General features: G+C 40.0%; 1 protein-coding gene across 2 annotated transcripts in view; it reads right to left on the reverse strand.

Moving 5' to 3' along the window:
* Positions 1-25,636, reverse strand: part of RASSF6 (Ras association domain family member 6) — a 66,543-nt gene extending 40,907 nt beyond the window's left edge. For both annotated transcript variants that reach the window (XM_040237055.1, XM_040237054.1), the window contains exons 1-2: positions 25,479-25,636; positions 14,205-14,303 (exon numbers count right to left, since the gene is read on the reverse strand). In XM_040237055.1, coding sequence (XP_040092989.1) covers positions 14,205-14,299 — 95 coding nt within the window. In that variant the 5' untranslated portion in view covers positions 14,300-14,303; positions 25,479-25,636. The remainder of the gene's footprint in view (positions 1-14,204; positions 14,304-25,478) is intronic.
* Between the last annotated feature and the right edge of the window lie 1,399 nt (positions 25,637-27,035).

Consider the following 27,035-nt stretch of genomic DNA (forward strand, 5'->3'; position numbering starts at 1 on the left):
CATGCACATTAAAATGGATAGAAACCCTGATGTAGATAATCACCCTACCACTAGGTATGAAACAGTGTTTGAGGGTAACACCCATCAAACCAAAGGGCATCCCCAGTGGCTCCAAAGGTAAAGAATCAGCTTGCAACTCAGGAGACCCAGATCTGATTCCTGGATTGGGAAGATCCCCTGGAGAAGGGAATGGCAACCCATTCCAGTATTCTTGCCTGGAGAATTCCACAGACAGAGGAGCCTGGCCAGCTACAGTCCATGGGGTTGCAAAGAGTCAGGCATAACTGAGTGACTAACACACACACACACACACACACACGTGAAACCAAAATACTAAAGTCCTAATTTAGTTCTTTGAGACTGATACTCCTATACTCACTCTTCATCAACACAAATTTATTGGAGGATTACTATGTAACAGACAAAATAACAGGTGCTAGGAAGACTGCAATATTTAAACTGATGGGGCCCCCGCAGTGATGGGAGTTACCTTCTAGAGAAGGAAGATTGAAAAAAGAACAAATAAAGAAATATGCTGATTTTACATATGGAAATATGCTGACTTTACATATGGGTAAGAGCTATAGGAACAATAAAATGTCATCCTGTGATGCAGTGCATGAAAGAGGGCATTTTAGAAAAGGTGATCACAAGGCCCGAACTATTAAACTGACGCCTGAAGAATGGGAAGAAGTCAGCCATGCGAAGAGTCAAAGAGAGGGTCCAAAGCAAGAGATGCGAGTGCCATGTCCTGTGTGCAGGACTAAACTTGGCACATTTGAAGGCGACAAACAAAGGAGAGTACCTCAAGATCAGATTGTAAAGGTTCTTCAGGCCAAACTGCATTGGGTCCTAGAGACTCCTTAGGACAAGGAGTCTGTGAAAAGGAACCTTGAAGGGTTCAAGCAGGATGCTGTGACTACTCTGTAGAGAATCCATTCTCTGGGAGAATGGATTGCAGGCCCAGGAAATGGTAGCTGGCAGCCTGATTAGGAGGCTGTTGTAGTTGTCCTGGCAGGAGATAGTGATCGCTTGGACTGGATGGTGAGAGGTGGTTGGATATTGGATATGGAGCTGATGGGACTTGCTGTGGGGCTGGGTGTAGCCATGAGGGAATGAAACAGTGAGGTTGGTATATAGTTTCTGTTGAGATCTTGCTTCTCATTTTTCCATGATTTAAACTTTCAAGTCATTCTAATATATGCCCCATAGATTTTTTAAGAGCCAGTTAAAAAGTAAACACAAGGGTGCCACACCATACCCATCATGATTGAAGCAGTTGCAGGCTGACTGTAAAAGGACACCCTTTGTGTATGAACAGCGGGGGAATTTTGTACTTATTGGGCCTCCCAGGTTGCTCAATGGTAAAGAATCTGCCTGCCAGTGGGGGAGATGCAGGAGACGCAGGTTTGATCCCTGGGTTGGGAAGATCCCCCAGAGGAGGAAATGGCAACCCCCTCCAGAATTCTTATCTTAAATATCCCATGGACAGGAGAGCCTGGAAGACCACAGTCCATGGGGTCGCAAAGAGTTGGACATGACCGACCACACACACAACGCTCACTACCTTGACTTCACAAGGTAGTGAAGTCCCTGTTCCCTTGAGATGGGGAAATACTCGATCTATTCAGTTAATGAAGACTTTCAATTACTTTTACTGATATGTCTTTCAGCCACTTGGATCATCAGGACTGTCACTAGAGTGTCTGAAACACAGCAATAGTCAGTGATCCTTGGGGCCACCTACGTGAGCATGAACTAAATACTGAGACAGGATCTTCCTGATCCACCGGCTCTTACGGCTCTTCAATAATGCCACCAGACTACAACCACAGATTCTCTTTATATTGGAAAAAATATATATATCTATATATTAAGCAACCTCCTTGTTTCTATGCTGGCCATCTTCCATCTATTCCCACATTCCATCCAGATTATGTAGAACACCTGTAACCGAATCATCTGCTTTGCTGAACATCCTTAAATATCTCTCCACTGGTCTTGATATAAAAACCTCAAGTCCTCATCACAGCAGGTGAAGTCCTGCTTGGTCTCTCTTCCTCTTTAGCCTCTTTGACAGAGATGCTTTTCCTTGGGTCCTGCACCTCAACCACTCTTGGAACTCGGACTTGCTGGAACTCTGTGCTCTCTCTGGGCTCGAGGATGTTGGGCTGGCCCGCTGTATCAGGAGTGGTCTACCACTGACTTCCTTAAACTTGTTAGCTTGATCCTCCTTCAGATCTCTGGCCTTCCCTGCTTACATTAGATCCTTATTCTCTCAGAGTATAAGGGTTCTTTGGCTTCTGAATCAGGCTTTTAGAGCTGTGGTTCTCACTGTGATTCTGAGAGCAGTAACATCTGTACCACCTGGGCACTTGTCATATGTGCTCATGCCTGTGTGCTCAGGCATGTGTGCCTCTTTGCGACCCCATGGACTATATATAACCCATCAGGCTCCTCTGTCCATGGGATTTTCCAGGCAGGAATACTGAAACGGGTTGTCATTACCTCCTCCAGGGGATCTTCCAGACCCAGGGATCGAACCTACGTCTCTTGCATCTCCTGCCTTGGCAGGTAGATTCTTAACCCCTGAGCCATCCCAGACCTCCTGAATTAGGGACTCTGGGAATGAGGCCTAGCAATCTTTATTTTACCAACCTCTCCAGTGACTCTGATGAAGGCTCAAAAATTGGAGATTTGTGGCTTCAGACTAAAACCTCCATGAAAGCAGGGCTCTGGTCTTTTTCATTCAGAATTGCTACTTCAGCTTCTAAGCTTTTAGTATAGCATCTGGCTCATGGTGTGCTCTTAGTAATTATTTGCTTAGGGAATAAAATATGGAAAACTGAATCCTGACTGGCTTTTAAAGAGGAACAATTTTTTACATTAATTAACTAATTAATGTTTGGGCTGCACAGGGTCTTTGTTGCTGCTCACAGGCTTTTCTCTAGTTGCAGAGAGTGGGGGCTACTCCCTAGGTGCGGTGCGCAGGCTTCTCATTGTGGTGGCTTCTCTTGTACAGCACGGGCCCTAAAGCACTTGCGCTTCAGTGGTGGTTGCATATGGACTGTGTACTTGCTGCTCTTGGGGCCTTTTCTCTAGTTGCAGTATGTGGCCTTCTCATTGTATGCGGGCTCAGTAGTTGTGGCTCTTGGGCTCCAGAACGCAGCCTCAGAAGTTGTGGCATGTGGGAACTTGTGGACAAGGGATCAAACTGGTGTCCTGGGGAAACCCTAGAGAGGAATGATCTTTTTCCAGCATAGCTAACATGACCAGAAATTCAAGTAAACTCTGTGTCATCTATTTTCATAGTCTTTGAGTTTTGACTTCATCAGACTGTCTACTGAAGCATATTCAATGTATATTGGGCAGACAGATGATCTTGCTTTTTAGTGGACCAAAGTGATCAAATAGTAAAATGTGGAGTAGATAAATGTTATTGTGAATAGCAATCATCTTGGTATGCTCAATGACTGTTAACAATATATACTCATTGAAAAGTATCTGATATAAAGCTGAATGACCATTTGTACATGTCTGACAGTGATATTATTGACCTTTTTGTGAAACTGTGATATCCAATTTGTCTTGATAAACATGTATTTTTACTAGGCCACCAAACATGAATAATGGAAATTTTTTACATAAATTAAAAAAAAAAGAAAACTCCCACACAGAAAAAATATTCTTCAGTTTTAAAGGAGATAGTCCTACCTATGTCTCAAACTTTTTTCTTGGCTCATTTTAAAATCCTCACTCCTATAAAAATATGTTAGGGAGGGCTTTCTTCCACTTTCTTAAAGACGAAAGTCCAACGGTGCCCAGTCTTTAACACCTAGCACAGGGCATGCTGGGGCTCGCAGTGTTTGTTCCAGTTCCTTTGATCCAGAGAAGACTCTGGCCACGAGACCTGGGAAAACATGGCCCTCTGGCTCTGCTGGCCAGGTAGGAGGCAGCCTCAGGAACACCAGCCCTTTGTGCTGAACTTGTGCTCAGAGGTATAGGTGGCTGGTTCCTTTGTTTCAGCAAATGGTGCCGGCCAACACCCTTGGAAAAAGAAACTGTTTGGAATGATGTACTTTCTGCTAAAATTTATTACATCATGCTAATTAAAGTTAGTTGGTAAGGACAAGAATGTACACGTGCCTTGTGACTGCTTTTGGAAGAGCTGCAGCCTGCAAGGGTTTGTATTAGGTTCCTAAGTAGGAAGGGAAAAATCTAGCAAGTTCTGAGGGTGAAATCTGATCTATATCCTAAAACTGGATTTGAACATCTTTTTTCAAATTTAGGATAGGCATTTACTCACTGCTAAAATGCCCAGATTTCAGCCTAGGACCTGAAGTGAAAGCACTTTGAAAGCAACCATATGGAACCACTTTTTTTTTTTTTTTTTTAACAACTCAGTTCACTTAGAATATTTACAGGTGAAACAACAGAGCAGTGATAACCCCAGGCAAGGAAATACCAACTGGAACCTTAGTTACTTGAGCATGAAGTTAACTTATGCCAACACCCTTCACTCAGGGAAGTTTCCAAACTCTTATCCAATACTAAGACATAAATGTTATATTGCTTACTGTGCTATTAAATCAAGACCTCTTATTTCACAGATCATATATAGTTCTCATGAAATCTGCTGAAAGCAAATTTCTCATTAAGGACTTTTTTTTTCTATTAGTCTTCATCATTTTTATGTATTTCTCTGCATGAAAATAAACATCCCTTAAGTTGGTGACTCCTGCCTTGTTTGCCAGAACAATGCCTATTGCAGAGTGGGAGCTGAATAACTACTTAAGTGAATAAATGAATGGAGGTGTTTGTCAGGTTTATGACAAGTTGGATGTTGTAGGTAATCAGTCATATCACTATAATTTCTGGTGACTATTTTGTAAAGATTTGCCTGAATTCCAGAAATTTATTTCAGGTGTCCAGAAATTCTCAAACTTTAATCTTTTCCTCCTCTAAGCAGTAGTTTCTAGGCTTCAGTACTGCATCAAAATCACCTGATTAACACTGGAGTGGACCATAGCATCTGCTTGTTAACAAATATCTTAATCAGAAGACAAGTGGCCCATGACTACATTTTGAGAAACACTATTTTCTCATCTGGCGTTTGTGTAAAGGCTATGTTACTTTACCATCTAGAATGCTAGTAATACATGGATACTAGGGCTCTAGCCTATGGAAGATAAACTGCAAGTCTCTGACTTAGTCAATGTAAAATACGACGCAAAATAAGGGTTGCTGGAAATCCAGACACTTCTTCAGAAATATCCTCCCCCAAATATGTGGTTTCATTGTGACATATTTCACCACGATCTGTGCTTGGTTGCTCCGTCATGTTCGACTTTTTGTAACCCCCCGGACTGTAGCTCATCAGGCTCCTCTGTCTATGGAATTTTCCAGGGCAACAATACTGGAGCAGGTTGCCATTTCCTACTCCAGGGGATCTTCCTGACCAGGGATCAAACCTGAGTCTCTGTGTCTCCTGCATTACCAGGTGGATTCTTTATCACTCAGCCACACAGGAAGCCCATACTTGGTTATAAACCAATTATAAAATGGGAGTGCATATAAGTTCTCAAATATGGTTAGTTTTCTTTTTCTCTTATATTCCTAAATGTTAGAATGTATTTATAAAAGTATTTTCTGAGATTAAAAAAATTACAAAATGCTGACTTTAAGGCTACTTTGTGGGAAAATGATTGCTCCATTCTGGCTGAGGGCTATGGCTGTGCTGTTTGAAATAATTACTCATGTACTGCTTTTATGAGTTTGACCAACTCCCAAGTATCATCTGTTGTCACTTAATATGTTTCTAGTTGACTTCTTTTTACATATTTACTCAACAATCATGTATTATTTATTGAGTTCATATTTTCAGAATTATATATGAAGCACCACCCTTTCCTCTTAAATTTTCAGTCTTATTTAAAGAATAAAATTTAAAAATATAATACATTATAAAGACTGAGTGTTCTGATAGCATGTGCTTCAGGATAGGTATTTTTTATTGTTAGAACTCTGTGATTGTGAGTGACTGACACCCAACTAAGTTGCTTAGTTGATTCTCCGTTTAAGTAAGCTTTTATTTGTTCTGAGAAATAATGTTTGTGGAATCAAAGATTTCATGTGCTAATTGCATTTTTCTAATATTTGCCATAAGTGTTTAAATAAAAATCAATTATTTATGCTTAACCTAAAATCATCTCATGTATCAAAGTCATCTAGGTATCTCACCTTGGGAAAGAAGTTGTAAAAGATACTAGGTCTTACCTTCAAAGGGTTTACATTCTACCTTGGGAAACCAAGCATCTATTATGAGACAAGCCAGGAAGCCTTAAGCTGTTGGTAGGAGAGAAGCCTCATCAAGCATTTTTCGAAAGCTAATCTGTAACAATAATATTAGATTTACTTGTATACTTTGATTCAGGAATTCTACTTCTGTGTGATCTGCTGCTGCTGCTGCTGCTAAGTCGCTTCAGTCGTGTCCAACTCTGTGCGACCCACAGACGGCAGCCCACCAGGCTCCCCCTTCCCTGGGATTCTCCAGGCAAGAACACTGGAGTGGGTTGCCATTTCCTTCTCTGTGTGAACTAGTCCTAGTGCATTCAAAATATTGGAGCCATCTTGAGGGTAAAAATTAAAGGAATGATTATATTTGACATATTAGGTGCTATTGAGTGATATAATGTCATTAAAATCATCTTCAGGAAGATTACTTTAATTGTATGGGGAAATATTGATAATGCCAGGTGTGTAAAACAAGATTCAATATAATCTCAACTGTATAAAATAGAATCCTTAGAAGATGAGGAACATGACAAAATTAAACTATTTTTTTTGAGTGGTAAAATTATGGATAATTTTTATTCTTTCAGTCTATATGTTTCTATATTTTCTCAGTTTATGAAATACATATATAAAAACAATATAGAATAATCATACTTCCATAATCAGGAAATATTTTAAAAGAACAAATACACAAGTAATTAATGGGTTAATTAAAGTCTTAAAGCAGTTCAGGGAGGATTTCATGAAAAAAGTAAGGAACTGAGACTGGGAAACTAAAATATTATAAAGGAACCAAAAGTTGACTTGGTGACAACAAGGGTATGGAATAGGTGTTAATTTCAGTGAAATTCTTGATATTCATACTGTGATTAGACAGATGAATAAAAGGAACATGATGTCCAGGAGGAGAAGTTATCATTAAGATACAAATGAGATTAACACACATCAATTTAGAACAGAACAAAGTTTCATGAAGGTGGAAGGAAGCTGTTCTAGAGAAACAGATGATTCAAGGCTGAGAATAAAGAGAAACACATGTGTACAAATAGCAGGACTGGGAAGAACAGGACTGCCCCTCAGAGCAGACATGAGTTAGGGAGGGCACTGGGGCTTCTCTATGACATTTGTCTTGAGGTTTTGTAGAGGAAGAGAGGTCCTGGTTCAAAGAGACACCAGTGAATGCAGAAGGGGACTTTGGATTGCTATTTGGGCTAGGTGGTGCCTGTTTAGAGAGTATTTTAATCTCATGACAAGGGTTCTGGGCTTCCCTGGTGGCTCGGTGGTAAAGTATCCACCTGCAATGCAGGAGATGTGGGTTCCATCCCCGGGTCGGGAAGATCCCCTGGAGAAGGAAACGGCAACCCATTCTAGTATTCTTGCCTGGAAAATTCCATGGACAGGGGAGCCTGGTGGGGTTCAGTTCATGGGGTCGCAAAAGAGTCGGATGACTTAGCAACTAAACAACAAGGGTAAATGTAAAGGTGTGAATGAGAAAGGATCTTGCTTCCTCGGGAATTCAGGAGTTGAAGAGTAGCTCTATAGCTGAAGAAAATGAAAATTATTGTAGTTTCAGACTGAGAGGTGGCCCGAGGTATGGTTTAGTAATGCCCTGGCGTGGATGGGGGTAAGAATCAGGATTTCACAGACTAACCTGAATTAGGCAGAGTTGAATAACAGGAAAATATGTACATGGGTTTGTACATTCTTCTCTTATGCTGTGTAATGTTTCTTCTTGAAACTTCTCTCCTGGTGTGGTAAATATGTTTTCCTGGTTTGTTAAACTTACTCTGCATGGAAGGCATTTATGCACAAAGAATCAGTGGTGTAGACCCAGGGCTATATCTTTGGAGACACCTTTGTTTCTTCCCTGGTGGCGCAGAGGTTAAAGTGTCTGCCTGCAATGTGGGAGACCTGGGTTCAATCCCTGGGTCAGGAAGATCCCCTGGAGAAGGAAATGGCAACCCACTCCAGTATTCTTGCCTGGAGAATCCCATGGATGGAGGAGCCTGGTGGGCTAGAGTCAATGGGGTCGCAAAGAGTTGGATATGACTGAGCAACTTCACTTTCTTTCTTTTACTTTCTTTGTTGCTTCTGTAATTTTGGGGGGAAGAGGCACATGTTGTAGGGGGGCTTTCTTGGGGCTGTCCAGGGGCTCTTACCCTGTTCTTCCCACCCTCTTGTGAACTTCCTCCCTTTTATTCACAGCATCTCCCATCTTCTCCATCATCTCTCTGTCTTGAATCTCATTTGCTTCCTGCTTTTCCTGCAGATCACTCACATCCTTTTATCACCCTTTTCTCTTCCCAAACTATCATCTTTCAGGTACTTTTTTTTTTTTTAATTAAAAAAAATTTTTTTTCCTTTATTTATTTTTTATTTTACTTTACAATTCTGTATTGGTTTTGCCATACATTGACATGAATCCACCATGGGTGTACATGCGTTCCCAAACATGAACCCCCCCCTCCCACCCCCCTCCCCACAACACCTCTCTGGGTCATCCCCGTGTACCAGCCCCAAGCGTGCCGTGTCCTGCATTGGACATAGACTGGCATTTCGATTCTTACATGATATTATACATGTTTCAATGCCATTCTCCCAAATCATCTCACCCTCTCCCTCTCCCTCTGAGTTCAAAAGTCCGCTATACCCATCTGTGTCTTTTTTGCTGTCCTGCATACAGGGTCATCATTGCCATCTTTCTAAATTCCATATATATGTGTTAGTATACTGTATTGGTGTTTTTCTTTCTGGCTTACTTCACTCTGTATAATCAGCTCCAGTTTCATCCATCTCATCAGAACTGATTCAAATGTATTCTTTTTAACAGCTGAGTAATACTCCATTGTGTATATGTACCACAGCTTTCTTATCCATTCATCTGCTGATGGCCATCTAGGTTGTTTCCATGTCCTGGCTATTATAAACAGTGCTGCGATGAACATTACAATGTCCATCTTACTTCTCTCTAGGATCTTTCTGTCTCTCTCACCTCTGGTTTTATACAGATGTTACCCTCTCTCCCTTTCATTATCAGTCATCTGCACTTATTTTAAAGCTTAATTTGTCTTTCATTTCAGTTTCCCATTTCCTCAACTTCCTTCTTATATCTCCATCAAAATGTTAGCTGCATTGACATCCCAAAGTGGTGCTTTATATAAGTACTCACTATATTGCTGCTCCTCCTCTCTGTTCTGTGCCCACATTCCTTCTGCCCACTTTCCATCCAAAGCCTTGCCTTCTTGTTTTCTACTTTTCTTACTTCATTTTGCTCTTTTCTACCCTTGGACCTTGAATCTTCTCTGTTCCTATTTATTCCCTTGGTGATATTAGCAGTAATCAAAAGTAACATGTTTGGGACTGAACTCCTGATCTTCTACCCCAAATGTGGTCCTCTTGCAGTCTTTATAATGTCAGAAAGTGTTCACTCCATCCTTCCAGATCCAATCCTTGGTATCATCCTTAATTGTTCTCTTACCCCACATCTGATCCTTCAGGATTTTCTATTGTCCTTCCCTTCAAAATATACCTAGAATCTGACTATTTTTTCCCTCTATATCTGCCACTGTCACCTTGGTCCAAGCCACCATCATTCTACTCTACCCTCCAAGTTTCTCAATAGTTTCTCTGCTCCTACTCTTGTCTTCTCTTTGGTCTGTCCTTAAGACAGCAACCAGACTGATCCAGAAACTCACGTACTCAATATTCTTCAATGGTTTCTCAGCTTTTAAGTGGGAAAGACAAAGTCTCAGTGGCCTATGAGGCCCTCCATATTCTGGCTCCATTGTATCTATGACCTCACCTTCTCCTACTGTCCTTCCTATTTCACTTTCCACACTGGCTTCCTCCACTCTTACAGGCCTGTAACTGCCTCAGGGCTGTGAAGTTAGCATCCCCTTTCTTGGAAGCCAGGCAGGAATCCCTCAGAAGAAATGGAGTAGCCATCATGGTCAACAAAAGAGTCCGAAATGCAGTACTTGGATGCAATCTCAAAAATGACAGAATGATCTCTGTTCATCTCCAAGGCAAACCATTCAATATCACAGTTATCCAAGTCTATGCCCCAACCAGTAATGCTGAAGAAGCTGAAGTTGAACGGTTTTATGAAGACCTACAAGACCTTTTAGAACTAACACCCAAAAAAGATATCCTTTTCATTCTAGGGAACTGGAATGCTAAAGTAGGAAGTCAAGAAACACCTGGAGTAACAGGCAAATTTGGCCTTGGAATGCAGAATGAAGCAGGGCAAAGATTAATGGAGTTTTACCAAGAGAACACACTCATCATAGCAAACACCCTCTTCCAACAACACAAGAGAAGACTCTACACATGGACATCACCCAGATGGTCAACACCGAAATCAGATTGATTATATTCTTTGCAGCCAAAGATGGAGAAGCTCTATACAGTCGGCAAAAACAAGACCAGGAGCTGACTATGGCTCAGATCATGAACTTCTTATTGCCAAATTCAGACTTAAATTGAAGAAAGTGGGGAAAACCACTAGACCATTCAGGTATGACCTAAATCAAATCCCTTACAATTATATGGTAGAAGTGAGAAATAGATTCAAGGGATTAGATCTGATAGACAGAGTGCCTGAAGAACTATGGATGGAAGTTTGTGACATTGCACAGGAGGCAGGGATCAAGACCATCCCCAAGAAAAAGAAATGCCAAAAAGCAAAATGGTTGTCTGAAGAAGCCTTACAAATAGCTATGAAAAGAAGAGAAGCTAAAGGCAAAAGAGAAAAGGAAAGATATACCCATTTGAATGCAGAGTTCCAAAGAATAGCAAGGAGAGATAAGAAAGCTCTCCTCAGTGATCAGTGCAAAGAAATAGAGGAAAACAATAAAATAGGAAAGACTAGAGATCTCGTCAAGAAAATTAAAGATACCAAGGGAACATTGATGTGAAGATGGGCTCAATAGTGGACAGAAATGGTATGGAGCTAACAAAGCAGAAGATATTAAGAAGAAATGGCAAGAATACACAGAAGAACTATACAAAAAAGATCTTCACGACCCAGATAATCATGATGGTGTGATCACTCACCCGAAGCCAGACATCCTGGAATGTGAAGTAATGTGGGCCTTAGGAAGCATTACTAAGAACAAAGCGAGTGGAGGTGATGGAATTCCAGTTGAGCTATTTTAAATCCTAAAAGATGATGCTGTGAAAGTGCTGCACTCAATTATGCCAACAAATTTGGAAAACTCAGCAGTGGCCACAGGACTGGAAAAGGTCAATATTCATTCCAATCCCAAAGAAAGGCAATGCCAAAGCATGCTCAAACTACCACACAATTGTACTCATTTCACATGCTAGTAAATTAATGCTCAAAATTCTCCAAGCCAGGCTTCAACAGTACATGAACCATGAACTTGCAGATGTTTAAGCTGGATTTAGAAAAGGCAGAGAAATGAGATCAAATTGCCCACATACATTGGATCATAGCAAAAGCAAGAGAGTTCCAGAAGAACATCTATTTCTGCTTTATTGACTACACCAAAGCCTTTGACTGTGTGGATCACAACAAACTGTGGAAAATTCTGAAAGAGATGAGAATACCAGACCACCTGACCTGCCTCCTGAGAAATCTGTATGCAGGTCAGGAAGCAGCAGTTAGAACTGGACATGGAACAACAGACTGGTTCCAAATAGGGAAAGGAGTACATCAAGGCTGTATGTTGTCACTCTGCTTATTTAACTTCTATGCAGAGTACATATTGAGAAATGCTGGGCTGGAAGAAGCACAAGCTGGAATCAAGATTGCCAGGAGAAATATCAATAACCTCAGATATGCAGATGACACCACCCTTATGGCAGAAAGTGAAGAAGAAATGAGCTTCTTGATGAAAGTGAAAGAGAAGAGTGAAAAAGTTGACTTAAAGCTCAACATTCAGAAAACTAAGATCATGGCATCCGGTCCCATTACTTTATGGCAAATAGATGGGGAAACAGTGGGAACAGTGACAGACTTTATTTTCTTGGGCTCCAAAATCACTGTAGATGGTGACTGCAGCTCTGAAATTAAAGACCTTTGCTCCTTGGAAGAAAAGCTATGACCAACCTAGACAGCATTAATATGCTGAGACATTGTTAAAAGCAGAGACATTACTTTTCCAACAAAGGTCCATCTAGTCAAAACTATGGTTTTTCAAGTAGTCATGTATGCATGTGAGAGTTGGACTATAAAGAAAGCTGAGCACCGATGAATTGATGCTTTTGAAGTGTGGTGTTGAAGAAGGCTCTTGAGAGTCCCTTGGACTGCAAGGAGATCCAACCAGTCTATCCTAAAGGAAATCAGTCTTGAATATTCATTGGAAGGACTGATGCTGAAGCTGAAACTCTAATACTTTGGCCACTTGATGCAAAGAACTGATTCATTTGAAAAGACCCTGATGCTGGGAGGGATTGGGGGCAGGAGGAGAAGGGGACGACAGAGGATGAGATGGTTGGATGGCATCACCGCCTCAATGGACATGAATTTGAGTAAACGCCAGGAGTTGGTGATGGACAGGGAGACCTGGGGTGCTGCAGTCCATGGGGTCAAAAGAGTGGGACAGGACTGAGCGACAGAACTGACTGTCTGACTGACTGACACTGCAGGAGATGCAGGTTTGATTGCTGGGTCAGGAAGATCCCCTGGAGGAGGAATAGCAACCCACTCCAGTATTCTTGCCTGGTGAGTCCCGTGGATGGAGGAGCTTGGTGGGCTACAGTCCATGGGGTTGCAAGGAGTTGGACAGAACTGAGTGACTTAGCACATCCATGAGGGCAAGGGTTTGTTTCATTCATTCTTGAACTCAGGGTCCACAAGAGTACCTGTCCACAGGGAGCAGTTAACTAGTATCTGAGGAATGAATGAGTGAATTCTCTATTTTTTGAGTTCTGCCTTCTTCCCATTTCTTGCTCATCCTCTATCTGTGGCTTCGATTCCATTTTAACCATATTTGTTCTCTTTGCTTTCCCATTGTGCAGTCCTGCACCATTTATACTACTTTATCATTTATTTGGCTTTGTTTCTCTTCCCTGTAAGACATGGGTCATGTTTCAGGGCCACTTTTTTTCTCCTTACCTTTGGGTCTTTCCCTTATTCAGCTTCTGCTTTAGCTCAGCCAGGTTCATTTTTATCTCTACTCTTAAAGTTTTCAAATCCCTGCTCTATTATACCTAAACTAACATGATATATGCTATTTGCTGTGTGTAAGAAAATAACTATAGCTACTGGTCATCTATTACATAACCTAACATCAAGAGGGAAACAGTAAAAAATGAAGTGTCCTGAAGAGCAAGGAAGGGAAGGACAGGACAGGAAAGTCTGGTTCAGGCCTGTGGGCTAATTCTTTGATACATCATTTATGACAAGTCTTAGATCTTTTATGAATGCTGCTCCTGAGAACTGTGCCAACTATTAACATAGAAATTTAGCTTTTGGTGACATTAGACCACTACTTATGAAATAGAGTGATTGTTCCATGATAGGCTATGGCTTTGCAGTCTTCAGGAACTTATTTACTTAATTTGTTATTCAAAGTCTCAGCTGATAATTTGTATCATTGATCTCGTGAATCATATGTCATACTTTTTTATTGATATACATTTAGACTTTATTATAATTCCTGTAGAAAAACTGAATTTAGACACTGTTTATCTCATATGTTCTGAAATACTTTACAAAGCCCTTACATAATTTTTATAATATATATATCACTGGGTTCTTTTTATAGAAAAATGAGATAAGTTAGAAAATGTAATGATGTCATTTTCCAGTTTTTTTTCAATACAGCTGAAGTTTTCAAATGATGGTTAGAATGACATAATGCATAATAAACATAAGGTATAACCCACACATGACTGATGACCAGAATAATATATAAAGTATATAGCTGTAGGTGTATTGTTACCCGGTAATGAATGTCCTTTCATTGATGAAGATCCAAGAGGAAGACTGGTGAGCCATCATAGTCTTCTTCTGCCCCTTTCTGAGATCATCTGACATTACCCTAAAACATTAGAATAATATTAATGGTATGTTCCTGGATACATTCATAAATTACTCTCTAGTTTACATTGAAATTGTTTGTTGTGTCCCTAGTGTGTAAAAATATTCTGGCGGCAGTTTTTAAGTAGCGTTTTGTGTATGTGGGCATGAAGGTTAGATTGGAGAGGGAAGTAAGCAGACTTTTTACCATGTGTCTGCTTTTAATCTCATACTCTGTATGTGAGCATTTGATAGGTAGTATCTCATTTACTCCTCAGGCCTTCCTAGCAAGGAAGGGGCATTATTATCTCCATTTCAAACAGTAAGTAGTGGAACAAATTATTTGAAGCAAGGTCTGAATATGTTTGTTTCCTGTTTTTCCTTTTCACCAGTATTCTTTTTGAAGTTTGCAAAAAGGTTGTATGGATTAAATATTGTTGATTTTCTATAGATTTGTCCATTTTAAGATTTTTTCAAAGATATATTTTTCCTACATCCAAGGGAATTGATATTGAGGATAAGTAAAATATTTTCCCAAATCTTCAATTTTAAGAAAATAAACATAGAGTTCAGAGTTTTAACTACAACTCACTTTGAGTGGGTATTAAATAGCATCCTGTAAACCCACTTTTCACAGAACAATTTGTTTTGGGAACAAGTAATAACATGTTTTTTCTGTCCCTTCCATTCCTCTCCACCACCTCCATATAATCTTTAAGATATTTAGGTGTTTCATTCCATTCTTATTACTCAGTATGTGCTTCTGAGGAAAAAATCCATTTTTATCCTCTTTTGATAACCATTTCTTATTTTAAATTGAAAATTATATTCTTCATTTACTTTATGGAAAATATTAGTAAAGGAAGTGAAGTGAAGTGAAAGTTGCTCAGTTGTGTCTGACTCTTTGTGACCCCATGGACCATACAGTCCATGGAATTCTCCAGGTCAGAATACTGGAGTGGGTATTATTCCTTCTCCAGGGAATCTTCCCAACCCAGGGACTGAACCCAGTCTCCTGCATTGCAGGAGGATTCTTTACCAGCTGAGCCACCAGTGTAGCTAGTAAAGGAAGAGGACCATATAATTTTATTTTGACCCACTAAGGAAAGATAATAAAGAGGGCATACTAGGAAACAGTAGATGAGTCAAAAATACTTAGCCTGACATACAGATTTCCCCTTGGTGATCAATTTGAGAAACTAACTGTGTAACAGAGAAATGGGAAGAGAGAAAGGTAGAACAGGGGGCTGGATATCAAAGGACCATACAAACTACAGTGTTGGCCCATGGTAAGTGCTAATGATTTGCAAATGTATAAGTGAGATCCTGGATCAAAGTTGTGCTGACAGTCACTTTCCAGCTGATGGCTGTACTTAGCTATGCTCCCAGTAATGAATGTACCCACCAGTATGTCTAAATTTGGCATAACTCCCATTTGTAAGGAACCCTACTCTGAATATTTAGTATTTGATTTGGAATACATGAGAAGAATTTTCTTCATTTTTTCAATTTATCCACAGTTCTGATGCTAGCAGGTTTCAGTGATTTAAAAGTCATCCTCCTACTCCATCTTCATAAATGCACAGATGGGCTCAGGGTGTTTGAAGCAGCTGTTTCCTGATGCAGAGCTTATGCTTTATTGAGAAGTATAAAAAGGAAAAAATGAGAAGCTCCTTGAGGAATTCTGCCTGGTTGAAATAATATTTCAGAAGTCTTCTTAGTTTTAGATTTTGTAGTAAAATTTCCAGATATTTTTGAAAAAAATATTAAATATCTTGTTATATTTTTAAGTTAAATTTCTAGACACTTGTGAAAACATCTATCTAGTTTTAAAGTTCTGTTTATACAGCAGCCAAGTGTTATTTTCTTTAAAAAGATATTAAACTCCCAAAGGCTTATGTGATCCAAAAAGAGGCATTTTGCAATCATTGAAATTTGGGAGGCAACATGAGAACACAAGCTAGTTAAAATAGAGAAGAAATTCTAGAGCAATGTCTGAAGGTATGCTAACTGAAAACTATGAAGCTATGAAGACTATATAAACTGAAAAACTACAAAAACTGGCCCAAAGCAGAGAAGGATCAGCTAGTTTGTTAAGTCTGTTTTTGGAATATTTCTAGAAAGAATTCTCTTTGGTATGATTGTGCAAGAGAATATATTCCTTTCGTTCCAGCAATTGAATTCAAACTGACTGAACCCTGTCCCATTCCACAAAAACAATTTCAAGTTGCCAGGCAGCCAAAATCAAGCTCTGACTCGTGGGGTTAATTAAGTATGACATAACATCCTTCAGATTTCCTTCAGGCTCTGGAAACTGTGGTCAGATATGAATAATAACCTTATTTATGTCTTCATATAAATGGTACTAAGGTGTGACCAGAGATTTTTGTATAATATTTTCTAGCCATTCCCTTTTGCAGAAATTGAATATTTAATTACCATTGCTTCAAGCCTACAGAATCAGAGGGGCTATAGCCAGAATAAAAGGATAGGCTGGAGAGAAAAATTCCATTTTTTTTTCTTAAATTTTAAAAAAGGGGAGGTGATTCTAAAGTAGGTCATTCTGGCTGGGTAAGGTGTGTGGAAGACATTTCATGTTTTCTTTTTCCAAGAGAATAGCTTCCCTGGTGGCTCAGATGGTAAAGAATCCACCTGCAATGCAGGAGACTTGGGTTTGAACCCAGGGTTGGGAAGGTCCCCTGGAGAAGGGAATGGCAACCCACTCCAGTATTCTTGCCTGGAGAATTTCATGGACAGAGGAGACTGGTGGGCTACAGTCCATGGAGTCGAAAAGAATTGGACAGGACTGAGTGACTAACACACACGCTGCAGTCAAAAACAACAACAACAACAAAAATGAAAAGGAGAAAAGAGATTTCATAGAATCCATCCCTGATGCATATTTTCCCTTAGTCCATCCCTGACGCACATTGTTACTTTGAAATTATATAATCTGTTAGAAAGCTGTGAGCACGTCCCACCAGGCATATTATAATGGTCTCTAAGCTGAATGCTTGACTAATTTCCCTTTATGCTTTTGCCATTTTGATCATCACATCATCTTGCTATCAGATATTCCTGAGCTTTCATTCTTTGCAAATACAGCTCAAGTCCCATAACCTGACTTGCAGGCTTTCTGTATTTCCACTGAAACCTACCTTTCCAAACACAACACTGAAACTTTCTTTAATACCAGGCTTTGCAGTCTAAAAAATGGAGTCACGTGTCATCCAGTCTCTCCTCGCTATTCCCCTTTCCTTCGTCTCTGCAGATTCAGATCTCTACTTCTTTCTTGTCTCTGCTCAGAAGGAACCATATCAGTCTCCCCATGGTCTGTTTTCTACACTGCTGTGATGTCACTCTCTGCCTCCCACTGGTATTGCCATGATCATTTTATACCTTATCTCATTTTCCAACCGTGTCCTCCACTTCTTAGAATTTTGCCTAGAACATAAAAGGAATTTAGATAATATTTATTTAGTGAATGACTAAATGTCAAGCTGTACCTGTGATCCAAAGGACTGTCCGCTACTAATAAAACTTTTCTTGACCTCATAGTTAATATGGTATTTTAGGTAGGACTGGAAGTGGACAATATTTTGAACTGAAGTACAAAGGCAAATTGACAATGATGGGCTGAAGAATCATTGCAATGGCTTCCTGATTGGTCCCCACTCTGTTTGTATTCATAAAAACATTAGCTAAAGTATTATTAAAGATAGCAAACAATTGTGATGTAATTATATTGTCACTCATGACCTATGCTGAAGCAAATTGTAGTTAGCTTCAGAAGATGTAATTAAATTTCAAAACAAACAAATAAGAATTCAAAAGTCCTTTCATTATTTTGACCTTAGAAAGAAGGACAGTTGAATGAAATCTGTGAAAGAAAATGAAAACAGGGTAACATTTTTGTTGATAAGCATTATAAGCTAACTGAATAGGAAATAATATTGATTGAATCCAAAAGTTGGCTAAGCAAAATACTCAAACAACTGAAATACTTGAAAGGTAATAAGGTTATTTGGTAAAAGTCCCAGCTTATTATTAATTGCTAAAGTGAGAAATAGATCTATGAATTCAAACAGTTTCCCCTTTCCACTCCCATTAACCATGATTCATCATAAATTAAAATCTGGTAGTGTCCTTGTGTGGAGAAGGCAATGGCAACCCACTCCAGTACTCTTGCCTGGAAAATCCCACGGATGGAGGAGCCTGGTAGGCTGCAGTCCATGGGGTCGCAAAGAGTCGGACACGACTGAGCGACTTCACTTTCACTTTTCACTTTCATGCATTGGAGAAGGAAATGGCAACCCACTCCAGTGTTCTTGCCTGGAGAATCCCAGGGACGGTGGAGCCTGGTGGGCTGCCGTCTATGGGGTCACACAGAGTCGGACACTACTGAAGCGACTTAGCAGCAGCAGCAGCAGTGCCCTTGTGACTAGCCTCTAAATTACAAAGACTTGGTAGATTTAAGGATCTGAGCTAGTTTCCTCAAAAGACTTAAGAGGAGGATAACCAGAGGTTATAATTAAATAGGCAGAAAGATTTATGAAAAAAAAAAGAGAAAAATTACAGGTCTGAAGCCTAAGGGTCTTACTTTGAATGCTCACAATTACTTTGGTAGAACATAAACTATGACTTTGGGCTTTCCTGGTTGCTCAGACAGTAAGGAATCTGCCTGCAATGCAGGAGACCTGGGTTTGAACACTGGGTTTGGAATATCCCCTGGAGGAGGGTATGGCAACCCACTCTAGTATACTTGCCTGAAGAACCCCCATGGACAGGGTAGTCTGGTGGGCTGCAGTCCATGGGTTTGAAGAGAGCTGGACATGACTGAGCGACTAAGTACAAACTATGACTTGAGGAGGAAGGTAGTTGTTAAAAATCTAAGTGTTTTACTGGTAGAGGTAATCTTACAGGCTCTCTCATCCTAGGGCCAGAGCTTATTGACTTTGATTGTGTAGGAAATAAGATCACTTATTTAATGTTTGGCTATCTATTTTAAAATTTTGTCCTCACAGAGTACAGCTCAATAGAGAGTTAAATAAGCAAATAATTAAATCTTGGATAAACAAACAGTCCTGGAAGTACTAGGTCAGTCAAGGCTAAAATAGACCTTGGAGGTACAACAGGGAAGAGAGAAGACCAGGAAGATAGAATCAGTTTGAGCAGGCAGCAGGGATGAAGACGCTGAGACAGCAGAAAATTAGGTGCTGACCCTGAGAAGTCAGCACCTATATATGGGCAATGCTGAGGATGGGAAGCATCTGGGAGCATCTGAAGTGGTTTACCTCTTCCCGCTCTGCATCCAGCATAGGTGTGGACTTACCTGAACTGGCTAGTTACCAGAATGAGGCCAAAGGATGTGAGGTGAAGCCCAAATAAAACACCAAAAGGACCAGTCATTTAAAGTACCTTCCCAGGTTCAAGCATACATTAGTTAAATGGTTACTTGTTTAAAAGTGGATACTTGGTTCACGCCTCTATATATCAAGAAATATTTCAAGAGTTCCTTCTCTGTACCTGTTATCGTACTAGGCCAGGAAGCATAGCCTATATTTGTATCTATATCTGCAGCCCTTGATTCCTGAGGCCATTGGGTGCAGGAAATGTCAGAGCAGTCATAATTTTACAATGAGCTAGAAAAATACATGTGTTAACTCCCCGGGTCCTCCAGCCAAAGAGAATTTCTCCTTTGAAATTTCACAGCAAAATATCTGAGGCTTTCTAATTACTTATCGCTTTCTCTCCCTAATCATATTTTATTTTCCCTAGCTTCCTTTAGAACAGGATGATGGCTTATTTTATTTTTTGACTCCTAGAGTGAATGTATATATGCAAGTATATAGAGAAAACATATTAATATAAACCAATGAATATCTCTATGTTCAGTATGTGATGTGAGTGCTCAGTCGCTAAGTCAAGTCAGACTGTTTGCAACCCCGTGGACTGTAGCCTGCCAGGTTCCTCTGTCCATGGGACTTCCCAGGCAAGAATACTGGAGCGGCTGCCATTCCCTTCTCCAGGGGATCTTCCTGACCCAGGGACTGAACTTGTGTCTCTAGCACTGCAGGTGGATTCTTTACTACTGAGCCACCTGAAAACTCATTCAGTATATGGAGAGATGTACAAAAATATTAACAGCAAAACGGAAAGCTGTGAAATTATGAGTGATAATTATTTCCTTTTTTATTTCATATGTACTTTCTAAATCATACATGAGGACATATCTTATGTAACACACACCAAATTCATGCCTGCATGCTCAGTAGGGTCCAACTCTTTGCGACCCCATGGACTCTAGCCTGCCAGGCTGCTCTGTTCATGGAATTTTCCAGGCAAGAATACTGGAGCTGGTTGCCATTTCTTACTCAGAACACACATTATAAAAATTGCTAAAAAAAAAAGGTGACTAGAGAGTATACATTAGAACATTAGTACATTAGAATAGCAAGTATGTATTTCAATTATGAAGTAAAATTATATTAAAGGCTGTACACATGGAGGATTTTGTTTTAAATATTATTTTGGCCTGAAAAAACAATGGAATATTACAAATATGTATTTAAAATAAAGCTGTTTTCTCTAAGCTCTGACCTGAAACCATATAGTACGGAAGAGCAGTTCAGTTCAGTTCAGTCGCTCAGTCATGACCGACTCTTTGTGACCCCACGAATCGCAGCACGCCAGGCCCCCCTGTCCATCACCAACTCCCAGAGTTCACTCAGACTCACGTCCATCAAGTCAGCAATGCCATCCAGTCATCTCATCCTCTGTCGTCCCCTTCTCCTGCCCCCAACCCCTCCCAGCATTAGAGTCTTTTCCAATGAGTCAACTCTTCGCATGAGGTGGCCAAAGTACTGGAGTTTCAGCTTTAGCATCATTCCTTCCAAAGAAATCCCAGGGCTGATCTCCTTCAGATCCAGAGCGATATACAATTATATCACTTCAAGGAAACACAACATCTGTAATTCTAATGGTTATCCAATTATTAGAAAACAGGAAAAAAGTCAAGAAAAATATGGGTTCTGGGAAATACTTGGCACCATATTTTTTCTAAGGAATGTGCTTCATTTGCAGAGATGGTAAAAGTTGAGTGTTGGACTATAAATATTATCACTTTATCAGGTGATATTGATTGCAGTTAGGGAATGTTTATTTTGAGATACAAGTAAAAATGTATTATAGTCTTTAAGACAGGACTAAACAGAATGTGGATCAAAACCAGATTTTTATGTGACTATCCCATCACCATCAGTCCCAGTGGAATCTAATTTGAAATGCCAAGCCATTAGTATGCTATTGCACATTTACACAGTGCTAACCCTGGGTGCTCCACTCTCCCCAGAGTGCCCTCAAGGAGGTGAGAAAAGCAGGAACAATAAGAGAGGTGAACTAGTTTGAAGCCCCTTCAGGATTCAAAGTACCTTGCCACTGCTTAGTCTGGGAGGGAGCTATTCAGTCTGCCAACAACATCTTCTGGAATAGCTGCTATGACCCAGCTCCAGATTCTCTGCTTCATCTAGGTTTTCAAGAGGAAATTCTAAGGTTGACTTTACAGGGATCATGGCTCATTTTTCCTGTTCATTATTTGGCTGCAAAAGAATGATCCCTTTCTCCTCTTGAGCTCCATTTACTAGACTCTGGGATGATGATGGAGATGTCCTTCAACCATCTCCGCTACTAAGATAACACCCTCATCCCTTAAGAGGGAGACACTTTCATGTTCAACTACTGAAATCGGTAGTACTGGGTCACTTGGTACTTGAGATGATGTTATGAAGTGATGAAATCACTACACCTGATCGTCTTTAAAAGACTAAATTTTGCAACAGATCCCAATCTTCTCGAAGTCCAGACTTCAGTGAAAAGGAGAGCATTCAAAAGAAGTTCTTTTGCAGAGGTTGTACCTTCAATTGACCTTTACTTGACTTGTTTTTAAAAATTTAAACTTTTATATAAAGCCCATGTATCTCTATCAATCTTAAATTCCTTGTCTGCCTTGTGATCAAAGAATCTGCACAAGTAAATTGACAGCATTAGATTTCTATTTCAATGAAAAGTATAGGATACCTCTTATTTAAGGAAGTTAAAATACGTATCAAATATGAAACCTTAAATTACATGCTACACATATATTACACATATGTTACATTATTTTAAACGTAACCAGAAAAGTTAGTTTGTTTTAATCACTGCTGGTTATTTCTCTCTTCTGATTGACCAAAACATTTAATAGTTTATCACAAAATTTTATAGGCATTAGAAATAGTAGAAATACATTTATATACTAAAATAAACTTTAGGAAGATTTATACCTATTTATGTAGCTAAATAAATTAATCTCAAATATGGTTAATAGATTTGTTTTAGATGGGGCTACTGTTTGTTATTTAGATATATGCCTATTATGAAATAAATAGTCAAATGACTTGTTTAAATTCTAAAAATATTTATTTAGCATAAAGGCATATTTCTTTTTTGAAAAATGTTTAGTGAACACTGGTACTATAACTTATTCTAAATAGACTGCATTATTTTGCAAGTTTTTAGTTAAACTACACTAAACGCAATCACACCTCAGATGACAGTAATGTGGTACAGTTCAGTTTAGTTAGATTTAGAATTCTATTTCCAATTCTCCAGTCAATATCCAATTATAAGGGGGGGGGCAGGAGGGAATCATATAAAAGTATCAAAAGGTAAAACTTGCAATTATAAGATAAATTTAGTACTAGGGATGTAATATACAACATGATAAATATAATCAATGCTGACAGGGCTTCCCTGGTGGCTTAGGGGTAAAGAATCCACCTTCCAACGCAGGAGTTACGGGTTTGATCCCTGATCAAGGAAGATCCCACATTCCTCTGAACAAATAAGCCCACAACTATTGAGCCTGTGCTCTAGAGTCCGGCGTTGCAACAAGACAAGCTACCACAATGAGAAGCTTGTGCACACAACTAGAGAGTAGCCTCTGCTTGCCGCTCCTAGAGAAAAGCCCACAGAGCAACAAAGACCCATCAGAGCCACAGAGACAATAAAGAAGTATGTCGCATACGAAAGTGAAGGTTGCTCAGTCGTGTCTGACTCTTTGCAAACTATAGAGTCCATGGAATTCTCTAGGCCAGAATACTGGAGTGGGTAGCATTTCCCTCCTCCAGGGGATCTTCCCTACCCAGAAATCGAATTGAGGTCTCCTGCATTGTAGGCGAATTCTTTACCAACAGAGTTGTTAAAAGTTGTTAAAAGAGTAAATCTTAAGAGTTCTCATCACAAGTAAAAAGTTTCCTTCTATTTCTTTAATTTTATATCTATGCGAAATGATGGAGCATTTCATGAATATGTAAGTTAAATTACTGTGTTGTACAACAAACTCATACAGTGCTAAATGTCAATTATATCTCAATAAAACTGGATAAAAAAGTTATTTTCCCCTCTCAAGAAAAAAAAAATACAGTGCAGATTTTCAACTCAGCCTTTGAGGGCAGAATTCACTAAAACAATGATAATACTAACCTAAGTTCAATTGTAAAATATTTAAATGTTTTATATTAATAAAGTAAAGAGATAAAATGTCTTCAATAGAATTACTTTGTTAGTCACGCCTACTAAGTTTATTCCTACCTCAAAGGTATTCACATTAATAAACCTATCAGCAATATTATTAATAACATAAGTACCCTTTAAATAAAAATTCATAAAGTAAGTTCACTTCCTTGTAATTTAAGTTTAGGTGGTAAAGACCAACAAAACACAGGCATCAGTTTTTATGTTTCATGTTGCCTGTCTATACACAAATAAAAGTCTGTGTCACTTTACTGTGGACAGTACAATATGTGTTATAATATTAGAACATGGAGTATATGGTCTAATTTTATCAACGTTATTCAGGGGCAGTCTCTTTTATAAATAAACTTCAAAATTGATGGGTTCTGCAACATAGGATTGAGTGGTTCTCTCTTATTGAAAATTATAGTTTCTAATATTGTTAGTTGCTCAGTCATGTCTGACTTTTTGCAACGCCATGAACTGTATAGCCCACTAGGTTCCTCTGTCCATGGAATTCTCCAGGCAAGAATACTGGAGTGGTGGCCATTCCCTTCTCCATTCAGAAATAACAGATTAATATAAGTATGACTTCTTCAAAATAAAAATGATTGAGCATAGCAAGAAGTTTGAACTGGCCACCACAACCTCTATTTGAAAAGTGGCAAGAAGCCAGATAATTTCATTGTTTCTCAGAGGTAATGCTTTGCCTACTTGCCATCTGCTCATGCATCCTGGACTCACTCACTGGAAACCAGTTCAACTCCAGTACCCTGATACTGTCTCGTCTCACCAGCTCAGCTCATACTGCTTGAATGGACACTTTGGCAGAGCTGTTAATTTCTTAATGCTAATTATTTATAGCTACTTATAGAAGGCTTGCCCAGTGTTTAATTCCCACCAAAGCCCTATTGGAACATCCTCTTATGATGCCTATTTTATAGATGATGAACTGAGGCTTGGCTAGGTTAAGTAATTTGCTAAGTAAGGGACAAACCAGTAAGTGACAAAGGCAAGATTTGAACCTAAAGCTCTCCTGCTTCAGAATTGGATCCATGAACTCATTTAATTATGATTATTCTTTCATTGTTTGGTGCAGTCCTGAATCGTATCAGAAATCCTTTTTAACTTTTATTTTTGGTAGGAGAGAAGTCTCTTTTGATTTGTGGAAAATAATAAAAGTTTAGCTGAACCCTCAGTTAAAAAGACCTTCTGAGTCTGCTGGTTGAATGCAACATTGCAAACCTAAGGATATGCTGAGGAAGCAGTAAGTCCTGCAAGAGTCTAGTATCTTTTCCTGGCAAAAATCACAACTTCAGGTAAAGAACACGAGATCATTCCCTATTAAAAAGTGAGGGGAGATTGGCGGCCACACTTAGCTTCAAGCCCTTCCCTGTCCCCCACCCCGTAGCCCTCCCATGCTTACCTGGATCAGGAAGGGGTGTTCTGTAAAACTCAAAAGGAAAAGTATGTCCGGGTTTCAGGCTGCTCTGATACACGCACACCTTCAAACCTAGCTGCCCATGGATTTCGCTTTCTAACAACTTGCCCTCAACTTGACCTCAGGGAGTGGATTAGAGCGCTTTTTTCACCCCCGTCTCCCATTTTTCACCTCCTACGGTGTGAATACGAGGAGACTTTTTACCTTAGTTGTGGAGCCGAACCTGCCCCGGGGAGTGTGTTCCCGAGCTCAGTCACAAACTCTGATCATCGCCGGAGAGTCAGCGCTCGCTCACCTGTCCCGGAGGTGGAGGTGAGGTGGGAGCCAGGTGCGGGAGGAGGGGCGGCAGGGCTCCCTCTGCGCCTGGCAGGGACCTTCCGAAGATCATCCAGCCTAAGAAGCTGTTAATTATTACTCCCTGTCGCCACAGCAGGGAAGTGTTCGGAACCTGAGCCACTCCCTGCGCCTCAGTGCATGTTGGGAGTGTTTACTTTCTTTCTTCGCAGCAGCTGACAGGGACACTCCTTTGTGTCCCGTCACACATCTTGAGGACAGGTGGACTGACAAGTGAATTTGTTGAAGCTTTACCCTCTGAACTGGACGCATTCTAGTCTCTCCTCTCCGCTCCGTAGAGAAACAGTCTTCTTTAAGAAATGACATCAACGAGGATGGAAAGTCATCATTCACGTCTTTCTTTTAAAAAATTTGTCTTTTAATTAGAAATTTCTGAAATATACCCCCTTGTTTTTATTGCCACTTCCTTTTGGGAAAAGCACCTAATCACACAGAGCAGTGGTTCTCACACTTTCTAGGGAACCAGAGACGCTTCTGTATCTTGCTAGACTTCGTGGGTCTCAGCATCTATGAGACTTTGATCTAGTAGGTTTGGGGCAGGTGGCAGGTATTTTTTAAATCGGCTTCACGGAAGAATCTAGTGAACATCTGAGTTTGAAAACTACTGTAATAAAAGTATACAGGAGGAAATGAGTAGTAATTTAGTCACTAACTAGAGAATTCTGTTTGGAAGATGCTTTCCCTCAATACCTCTGATTTTAGAAAGGACCCAAGTCTAATTAACTAGACTTATTATGGTGATGATTTCACAATATATGCAAATATTGAATCATTATTATATTATATGTCAGTTATATCTCAAAATGAAAGGAATGGATAAAGGAACTGACAGTTAAAATGGGGGGTGGCTCAGTGATAAAGAATTCCCCTGTCCATGCAGGAGACATGAGTTTGAGCTCTGATTCCAGAAGATCCAACATGCTGGGGAACAACTAAGCCTCTGAGCCACAACTATTGAGCCTGTGTTCAAGAGCCTGGGAGCCACAGCTACTGAGCCTATGTATCAAAGTGCACTGAAGCCCAGGAGCCCTAGGGACCGTGCTCCACAGTGAGAGAAGCTGCGGCAATGAAAAGCTGGCACAGTGCAACTAGAGAGTAGCCTCCGCTCCCGGCAAATAGAAAAAGCCCTCGCAGCAAGGAAGACCCCATGGACGGCAGCCCGCCAAGCTCCTCTGTCCATGGGATTTTCCAGGCAAGAATACTGGACTGGTTGCCATTTCCTTCTCCAGGGGATCTTGCCAATCCAGGGATCGAACCTGGGTCTCCCACCTTGCAGGCAGACTCCTTACCATCTGAGCCACCAGGGAATGAAGACCCAGCACAGCCAAAATTATAAAATTTTAAATAAATAAATAAAATTATTTTTTAAAAAAGAGTTCCCTCGTTGAAAACTATCGAATACCAAAA

Source organism: Oryx dammah, unplaced genomic scaffold (genome assembly GCF_014754425.2).
Source record: "Oryx dammah isolate SB20612 unplaced genomic scaffold, SCBI_Odam_1.1 HiC_scaffold_3, whole genome shotgun sequence".
In the NCBI taxonomy this organism is placed as follows: Eukaryota; Metazoa; Chordata; class Mammalia; order Artiodactyla; family Bovidae; genus Oryx; species Oryx dammah.